At 39.1% G+C, this 10136-nt stretch overlaps 1 protein-coding gene across 1 annotated transcript in view; it reads right to left on the reverse strand.

The window, feature by feature from the left end:
- LOC107089923 (nuclear factor of activated T-cells, cytoplasmic 1-like) overlaps positions 1-10136 on the reverse strand; it is a 43966-nt gene that overhangs the window by 32790 nt on the left and 1040 nt on the right. The window contains exons 2-3 of the mRNA XM_015382986.1: positions 8918-10010; positions 6411-6570 (exon numbers count right to left, since the gene is read on the reverse strand). Coding sequence (XP_015238472.1) covers positions 6411-6570; positions 8918-10010 — 1253 coding nt within the window. The remainder of the gene's footprint in view (positions 1-6410; positions 6571-8917; positions 10011-10136) is intronic.

Here is a 10136-nt window from a genome sequence, read left to right on the forward strand (position 1 = left end):
GACATTACATAGGCACACAGAGACATTACAAAGTACCGGATCCCAAGGTGAAACCACACATGCAGAAAACCCAGCATGTGCAAGAAGAGGTCTTTCATGTCACTATGGCGGAAGCCTATGGCAAATTTGCTATGCATTAAAGCTGCAGAGCAAGACACAGGTGGGTATTAAGTCATGCATACATTAAAGGGACTATGGCTACATCCTGCAGAAAGTACAGCATGTCTGTTTTGCTTTAGGTTTAATGAAAGATTGTGTGTGTATGCATATGGGCTATTGAATATCTTTCATGAAAAGTCATACGCACTTCTGCATTGTACAAGTGTTTATGAATGTTTTTACCCAGCAATAGATGGGTATCCCTTACGTTCCATTTCAATATCCTATAATGGACAGCAGCAAGATGAAATTGTTGTTGATTTGCTGAGTAAATCTCTATGAGTAAGTCTCTTATTTTAAACTGTCAAAATTGTTTTCACCCTGCAATGGACTGGCGACCTGTCCAGGGTATACCCCAACTCTTGCCTGTAGACACCAGCACCCCTCTTGACCCCAGCAGGGAAAAGTGTGACGGATAATGGATGGATGGATAATTGTTGTTACAATGCACCGTCTCTTTATTATTTTTCTTACAACTATCCTAATGTTGGTATTGTAAGTTTAAGCACTGGCTATTGAAGTAAAATTTTCCTAATATTTAAAATATTGTGGTACAAGACTTCATCTCCAGTACATGCTTTTGTCCCAGCATTCTGGCATTAATACAACTCAGACACTTGCCTTTGTAGTATGCCTTCCTTCCATGCTTTGTATTTAGCAACTCAAACTGATAAGGTTCTAATCAGCAAAAATCTTCTACCAAAAAAAGATCTATCAAGGGTGTAATTAACCTCATCCTTCTGCTCACTAGTAATGTTTCAGCATGGCTAAGCCATGAGTCTCTTGGCAAAACCACTCTGGTGGTCTGTGGCTATTTTCAACATTACTTTGGAGGTAGGTCCCCCCCCCTTTGTGGACTTGTTTTTGACTGAATGTTTTTCCTATTTGGTGTACTTTCTTTAATCCAAAGTGTGGCATAACATGCTGCAGGTAAGAGCAGTTCTTAGCACTGCTGCCTTCCAACAAGAACACTGCCAGTTTTATTTACTTATTTTTTCCTGATGATTTTTTTTCTCTCCCATTCCACATCTAGCCTCCCTCTGTGTTGTCTAGTGGAAAAAAATGTGGTTGTCTGTCACTCTACAATTTACCTTATGTATGAATGGGCTGTATGTCATCAATATAGTGGCAGCCCTTTCAGCGTCTACTGTACTGTACTGTACTGTACTAAAAAACTTGAAAGAGGTAGCAGCCAGCAAACCTGCAATAAGCAAGTAGATACGGTTGATAGACCAAGATTTCCCATTAGTATGGCTTTAAAAATGCACCTAGTATGGCTACAGGGAAATTAAGTAGCATCTTGAACATTCCAAATGGAGGACACAGAATATCCAAAATCTTCTGGTTTATGATATTTAAAATATTATCTGCCGTTTGATGTAAAGTGCTATGGGCGAATTACAATCGGAGTGCAAGTCTTAAGCAAAAGATCTGCAAATAAACAAGAAGGGTAGGGGTGTCAAAATGTTAATTGCCCTGTTGGCAATTAACAAGGTGGTATTGTATGTATGTTATTTTTTTCTCCTATTCTTGCAGCATTGCAGTAAGGTAGTTGCTAGCATCTCCAATCTTTAATGGCTTAGAGTCAAAGTTGTGCTACCCAGAGAAAATGCATGTGTGAATGGGGAGAACATGCAAACTACCCACATAAGGGCGCTGGTTGGAATATAATCTCAGAATCTTCTTTCTCCAGGGTAATAGTGCAGTCAACTGCACCAGTATGGAGGCCATGCAGAAACAGTGTGTCTTTTCAGGCTGCTTCAGCTTGCTGTTTTTTCACCTGGTGTTACTTTCCAACACACGTGTCACCATCACTCATAGCACATGTGTCTGATCATGCATGAGCTAAGAAAACAATAGAGCTGTGCTTGACTGGGACTCAACAGGAGGGAGGCCTAGTGGTTTGGGTTTGGGAAATCACTGAAGGATGAAAAGTTCACTGGGAACGACATCCTCTGGTCCTCAAGAGAGGGAGAAAGCGAGAGAGGCATGGGTGTGTGAAGGGGAGAGGTAGCATCTGCTGGCTCTGGGATTCTGACTCTTGCCTTTCCCCAACTTCCATGCTCAGACAACCTCACGGCTATACTGGTCCTAATCAGCAGGATACAGAATATCTCTAGGGGGCAGCCAAGGCAAGTTCCAGCTGCCTTGTGACTCCCTCTGCCCCTTGGGTATCTTTTCTCCTTACATCCTCTAGCAGCAACAACACACATAATCACACATAGACACACACAGACCCACCACACACACACACACACACACACACACACACACACACACACACATGCTTCCTTGATTTGCCTCCTACACTCATGCCCCTTTGTCATTATTGACTCATTCTCGTTGACTGCGCCTCACCCATCCAGCGCCTGCCACTCATTACCACGGGGCATTTGAGACCAGTGGATGCCCTTCCTTCAGTGTTAATAACTTAGTTTTTCACATCACCTCACCAGAGACAAAGAAAGTGTTAACAAGCATCTGAATAAGATTTAAGAGAAATTTTGTATCTTGGACTCTGCAGAAAAACCTTGAGGTACCAAAAATGTTTTTCGAGATATCATAAATTGAGCTCAAACACATGATTGGCTCATCTCTTTAGATATATTTTTCTTCACACTGCCTTGCTTGGAGGGGTTTCTAAAGTTATAAAACCCTCAAGATACCCCAGCTGACGGCACAGCGTTATAAATCACAGGCATAAATCCTCACTTTCCAAGAAGTCTGCAATCTATGTGAAAAGATGTGAGAGAAAAGAAGCACTTTAATTTGTGTGCTATAGCTTTAGAAGCACCTGGACTGACCCCAACTTAAACTCTAAAATTGTACCTTTTTTTGGGGACAAAACTAGTAGTATTTCCACAGCATTTTTTTAAACATTTACACGCCTAAATTGGTTCTTTTTCACATGTTAACTAGTTACAACCACTGGCTTGTATGTATGTGTTTTTATAACATCTATTGGTCAGGTTAAAAAATAAAATCTGTCAAAAGAAAGCTATACAAAGTCTTGCCTAAAGTTTGTTGCTAGTCATGAGGAGGACAAAGTATGTTCACAAAGTTTAAGATGCAAATGCTACTAATAATAATTTTAATTTAAAAGTTATATTGAAAAAACATATTTAACAGGAAAATTAGTATGAATTGATGGTGCTACATACAAGGAGATCCTTGAAGGAAACATCTGCTACTCCACTTGAAACTAGGGCTAAGGTTCACTTTTCAGGAGCATGACCAAATGATAAGTCAAAACGGTTAAAGGAATGGTTTAGATCAGGATATACCCATTACTGTTCAAAGTTCAGACCTTAACCAAATTACTACCTTTTGACAGATCTGAAAACTAATCTTCACCTTCAGTATATTCTTCATCCAACGTGACTTTGCTTAGGCTATTTTGAAAAGTTTATTTTTCTTACTTTTTATATCTAAGAGGCTGGTTTAAAAATGTCCCAAGAAATGTAACCCCATGCTACAAAGTGGTTTTATTATGGATTGACTTAGAGCAGACTTAAATCCAACCTTGAAACCTTTCACATTTCAATCGTCAAGCATTGTGTAGGTCTTTCACTTTAAATCCCAATAATACACACTCAAATTCTGAAATGAGAGCATGCTACTTGTAGACAGTTCTTATGATTAACTAATGTGTTTTTACTCTGTTTTTTGAAGAGTGAGTCAGACAGTAAGCTAAATTAATGCCGGTCACACCTGCAGCAGCAGTGTATGGCAGGCTTACTGTGATCAGCCTCTCCCGGTGCCACGGGGAGGTGCTGGGGTGAAATGTTGATTCATGCATGTTGATGTACAATAATGAAGTGGAGTAATGACCTGTATTTATAGAGAAAACCTGCAGGTTTGACAGGCTTGTTTAAAACACTGTGCTGGCCTACGACTGTCGAGTGCATTTGACATTATGTAGACCAGGATGTGCTGACAACATCTATTTACAAAACTGCTCCAGGACAGTACTTGCACAGTGCTAAGAGTGTGACACTGATGGACCAGTAAGATTAATTTGCACTGGGGAAAATACCTCTTGTTCAAGAAATAGAGCTATGCTGCATTAAGCTTTTTTTGTTTAATAAACCAGTAAAGAATGCAATAAGTCAGCTTTGCTTTAAATGCACAGTTTGACAGCCACATTTATCCTCAGCTGTAGGCACATGAAAAAAGCACTAAATTCCCACCTTGTGTAAACCGAGATCTGAGCCCAGTGTGATGACAGCGCAACATAGAAAGGAGTTCTGTGCAGCGTTGTTGGCGAGACTGACGTGTGCTCTTTTAGAGTTTGCCAAGTACAATAGTGAGAGGTGATGGTTCTTCTCTATACTAATTGAGTCAGCATGCACTGCAACTGGTCAAAGTGACCTTTTACAGGATTACAGTGTATTGACTCTGAGCTTCAGGGAGCATTAATAACACAGTAAACAGGCATATGGTGAAATGTAAAGCCTAGTTTGAACGCACTGTGTTAATGTCAGAAGTCACAAGAAAGGCCTTTTCTGGTAGTTAACAGGGTGGACAAGCTGTAATGAATGGGATTTTTACTATAAATATCATGTTGGTGTTGTGCGCATGAACATTTTTTTATTTAAATAAGAAAGAACTTCAGATTTTTACAGATTTATGAGTATATTTCATACTTTCAAACTGAGGTTCTCTTAAAAGGTAATGGAGAATGTAGATATCTATCTCATGTTAAATATTTAGTATAAATTCAGACCAGCTTGTCCCAAAGGATGAAATTGTGTTGCTGGTCTGGGACAGGCTAAGCCTAGCACATATCTCTGTTCTCATAAACAGCAAAGCAGGGAATATAAATGTAGAAAAGGGAAAATCTCAAAGCCTAATTAAAGCCTCTGGGTTTACTCCACTGTTTGCTCAACCTTGGAGTGACACTAACTTCATCATCTGTACTTTATTAATACTTCACTATAGGACTTTCTACAGACATTCATATTAATTTTAGATATTTGTGACCATCTGGATATTAATATTAACACTCGCTGCCAAATGATGCAGCCAAACATGCCCAAATGAAAGGAAAAAATAAAGCACAAATATTGTTGTGGTTTTAACTAATGCTCATTTATTATTTTTACATTGGTTTAACTTTTTGTTACTCTAACTGAATTATCTGCAAGACAATGATGGGTGGAGCACTCCTACATCTATTTACTGTTCAGCCAACCATTCTGTAGAGATAACTACCCAATTTGTCTGTGTAAATAGTTGAAAGGTTTATACAACAAAGTCTGGGAAAAAAAAAAAAAGTAAGGAATGCTTTATAAAAGTAGAGTTGTCTTAAGAGGTGGAACTCTAAGAAAGCTCATTTCTGCCACTCAAAGGAAAGAACAACTGGTATCATATAATTTGACTAAGCTACCTTGTAATTATGAGATAATATCTCATAATTATGACTTAGCTATCCCATAATATTAAGATTATGACATTATGAATGTACTTTTGAGAACAAGCTTTGGGAATAACAAGCTATAAGTATACATGACATGGAATAAATTGGGCCTCTTTGAAATTTTTCTGTCATTATGATACGGTAAATAAGTCATGCTTATGAAATAAAATGTCCTTAAAAATACCTAGCTGTCTCATAATTATGACAAAAAAAGTTTATTTTAAAAAATAATAATTATTATTATTATTTTTATCCAATGTGCTTTCATAGAGGCCCACTTTAGTCCAGGTCAGTAATTCTCAAATTCTTAAGCACACCCTTATTGGTGTTGCAGCATCATGACAGTAAGGGCACAATTTTATTCAGGAAACAGTTTTGCAATGAAATAGGCAAATTCTTAAATCAGGTGCAGGATCTATTTGCAAAAAATGAAGGTACCCCCATTACACTATAATGTCCCCAGTGTGGTACAATGTGGGTATTTCTATTCTATTCTATTCTATTCTATTCTATTCTATTCTATTCTATTCTATTCTATTCTATTCTATTCTATTCTATTCTATTCTATTCTATTCTATTCTATTCTATTCTATTCTATTCTATTCTATTCAATATATGTGATGAAACCCAGACAGAAAGGGATGGAAACAGTACAGTTAAAATAACATGTTACTGCCATTGGATATACCAAAATAGTAATCTAAAAAACACACCTGATTTTTATGCTACAGTGCATCACTTAACTGTGTTTTTTTTTGTTTTTTGTTTTTTTAATGAACAAAGATATAATTTTGAAGACAACAGCTTCCTATCTATCCACAGATTGACTTACCTGAACTACAGGATGTCCCCCAGACAGTGCCTTCACAGCTCCCCGGCTTCCCTCCGTCTCATAATGTGCCCTATGGTGGGATTTTGGCTGCACCTCAATCTGCAGGTTATACGGACCGGAGCAGGACGGCAACTGCCAGTCAAGAGCCGGCAGAGAAGGGCTGAAAGGGCAAAACATTTTGATTGCTTTAGAGTTCAAGTCACTTTAGATTAAGTTTCTTTACATTTATGCATCTTTTGTGTCTTTCATTTCAAATGTAACATAATTTTGCAACCATGTATGCATACTGCATGCTTCACTGTTTCCTCACTGTATCTGCAGCTTCCAGGTTTGCTTTAAATTAGCCACAAATTGAGGTAATCCAACTGGCTTGATGTCTATGCATTTCTTAATAGCACTAAGTCTAATCAACTTACTAGCTAGACCTGGATAACTCTTAAGGAATGGTTAATCATTTGTTGTGTCTTTATGTAAAAGCAAATGAAAAGCAAATGTGCTCTAGTTTGAGAGCTGTGTTTTACATTAGAGCATTACAAGTGGAAACAGCCACAATGAATTAAGAAAGTGACAGTGGAAGGAAAGATATGTCAGGGGAACGCAAAAAACCTCATACTGTCTGGAACTTAGTGAATGCTTTATCGGGATGGAATAACACTGAGATTCTACAACAAAACCCTATCAGTTCTAAAGAAACCAGAGCGTGAAGTGCAACCCATCTTAGAGTGTGATATCTCTTTCTCCGAGCTGCAGCTGGCATCCCTCAACATCATTGTTCTCCAGATGGAGAGTCACAGATTCCCATGTGAAAACTGTAGAGATATCTAAACCAAAACAAACATGTGCAGGACAATATTTCTCTGTGCCGGATGCCTGCTAAACGCAAACCCCTGACCCGAGGGGTGGGTTGACTGAAACCAATCTCTGGCATCTTTGTGGAACTTGCAGGCTGTTTGTTGACCCAAAACAATCTGATTTCCCCCCACAGGGCTTTATCTGCCCAGTCGGTGCATGACATCATGATAGCTGCATGGTAAAAAGATGGTCTAATGGCGCGACAGACCAGCGCGACGAGCCAGCTGATTAACTCCCAGACTGCTTCCCCTTCAGCTCAGCCTGTCACCGTTACTTCCTGTTACTCACTATCTTAATCAAACACTTGATTTCCGACAGGAAAGTGTGTTATTGGCAAAGAAAGACATGTCACAAAGGAGGGAAGAAAGAAGAAACACAAAAGCTCACCTTCAGTGTTTGTTTGGATGTGTGTCCACACAATATGTTTGTGTCAGTTGTCATAGCAACAACTGCATACACATGGAAAGCAGGTCCTCTGCACAAAATATGATTGATGAAATAGTTCTGATCTTCAAAGGGAGCTTATTTGGAATTGAGGAGTATGTATCTTTGTTTCTCTGCCTTTTGAAACTGCCTTTGAAGATTAAAAACCGAAACAATCTTGTCATCCAAGAAAAATAAACAGAACTTATTATAGATGCAAAAATACAATAAATGAGTCAGGTTGTGGTTGGTGAAGTGTGTGCTCAGTAAAAAGCTGTTGAAAGGCTTAGAGCTAAAGATCATAAGCCTGTTTAAGGTAGTAGAAGTGTGAACTTCTAAAGAAAGTTTTGAAGTAGGTTGGGTTGAGATGCTCTACTGAAGTTATGCATTGGTGACACTGCATTTAAAAAAGACAATGGGGGTTTATAGAGTGATGTCTTGCACATTCTTTTTACATGCTTAAACTTTGCAAAGGTGACTGCTTTATGCAACTTTGTTGCTTTTAACAAGCCTACCAAAGATATTTTTTCAGAATGAGCTGTGAGAGGTGTATAGTGGGCTGTCTTCCCCTTGGAAAGATTGCAAATTCAGTAATAAATATTATGTGGAATAGGAAGGGGCAACAAATTCTGCATTATTAAAGTTTGATCTTTTTTTTGAACAAATTAAACATTGTGGAATATTCCAGTCATAATTTGAGATTGCAAAATCTTGTGATATTAATGCTTGTCTAACTATAATCTTCTTGTATGCTCAAAGTGGTTTCATTATGGGTTTATATCATAGAATGGAAGATATAATAGAGGTATTTTACAAAATAATTTTAATGTGTTGCTTTACAGTTTATAAAGTCTAAGAATTAGCAGACTCCATTAACAGCTGAAGAGATTCTTTATTTTTTCTTAACAAAAGAAAGAAAAACTCTTAAGCAAACTAGATAAAACAGCATGTTACTTTTAAATCATGACATAAAAGAATATTCTATTGTTGATTATTTGTATGAAGTCAATCAGAGACAGATATAGTTTTAATATCATGAAATCTTTTTGGCAATTGATTGCGTTACACCCCATGTTAGGACTAAATGCATTTAAACACGACTCTTGTTAGATGAGAGGAATTACAAGATTTAACCAACCTACAACTCATATCAGGAGTGTGAAGGAACAGAAAATGTTTTTTATTTTTTTTATTTTAATGGAGATAGGCTTTTAAAAGCAGTAATAGCTCACCTGAGGTATGGCTTATGTTTAGGCCAGGAGTATGGATGCTGGGGCACATCCAGGAAGCCTCCACCGTAATTTTCCTTCTTAAGGGTAAGGCGGGAGGAGTAGTCTTCATTTCGAGGTTCTCCTTCAGGACCAAGCTCCTCACCTCCAGGTTCCACCTTAAGACTTAGAGATGGTGAGAGGTCCAGCATCGTCTTCCGTGTCTTCATTGGGATTCCTTCCCCAAGGTCGACCACTCCATCTGTAGTGAGAGCATTAATAGCTGCTACAATGGCTGAGTTGGTGTACTGGTTGGTGTTGGCAAGCCAGTTCTCGTCTGTGACGCTGACTCTTGGGGAACCGTGTGAAGAAGGGGTGGGTGAGTGGTTGGGGGAGCATGATGACTGCTGGTAAGAGGAGCCATTGAAACTGTACTTTCTTTTCCCCATACCACCACTGTTTCCTCCACTAACTCCACTGCAGGAAGGGGAGTTGGGCCGGGACCCACGGGGTTGTGTTGGCCACCCTTCCTCTGCCATAGCTCCTATTTGAGGAGAGTTAGAGGGTGAACGGTGAGGTGAGGCTGCAGGACCGATGGCATGTGGACAAGACAGAAGTGAAGATGAACCTCTAGGTGAAACGCTGGGAGACTGCCAGGGCGAGTTCTGAGGGGAATTGTCATAGTTGTAAAAGCCAGACTCATAGGATGAAGCCTCTGAGTTACAGCTGCGGGAGGATATGCTGCTTGCAGGGCTTAGACAGCTAGGGTCACGGTATCCATCAACATTTGGCAACGTCAGGGTTACAATGGAGTTGACGCCTCGTTTGATTATGTGATCTTCTCTACTGCTGGCTTCTATGTCATCCTCTGGGTATTGGCTATAGGCTGTGATCTCTATACGAGGGCTTTCCAGAGCTGGAGCTCCACCAGGTCTTAAGCTTTGAGGCAGATAATAACCTGATGCTGCATTGTTGTCATTTTGAATGTTGTAGCCAGTCTGATGGCAAGAGGAAACTGGGATGACAGGACTGGACTGCAAGGTGTGGTACTGCGTTGTTAGACAGGGGTTGCCCATGCCAATTGGAAGACTGATGTTTGGGGTGTAGTTGTATGCATCTGAAAAACAAAAACCCAAACTATAATTAAAACACATTTAGATAGATAGATAGATAGATAGATAGATAGATAGATAGATAGATAGATAGATAGATAGATAGATAGATAGATAGATAGATAGATAGA

The sequence above is a fragment of the Cyprinodon variegatus genome, unplaced genomic scaffold (genome assembly GCF_000732505.1).
Source record: "Cyprinodon variegatus isolate N-32 unplaced genomic scaffold, C_variegatus-1.0 Scaffold271, whole genome shotgun sequence".
Taxonomy (NCBI): domain Eukaryota; kingdom Metazoa; phylum Chordata; class Actinopteri; order Cyprinodontiformes; family Cyprinodontidae; genus Cyprinodon; species Cyprinodon variegatus.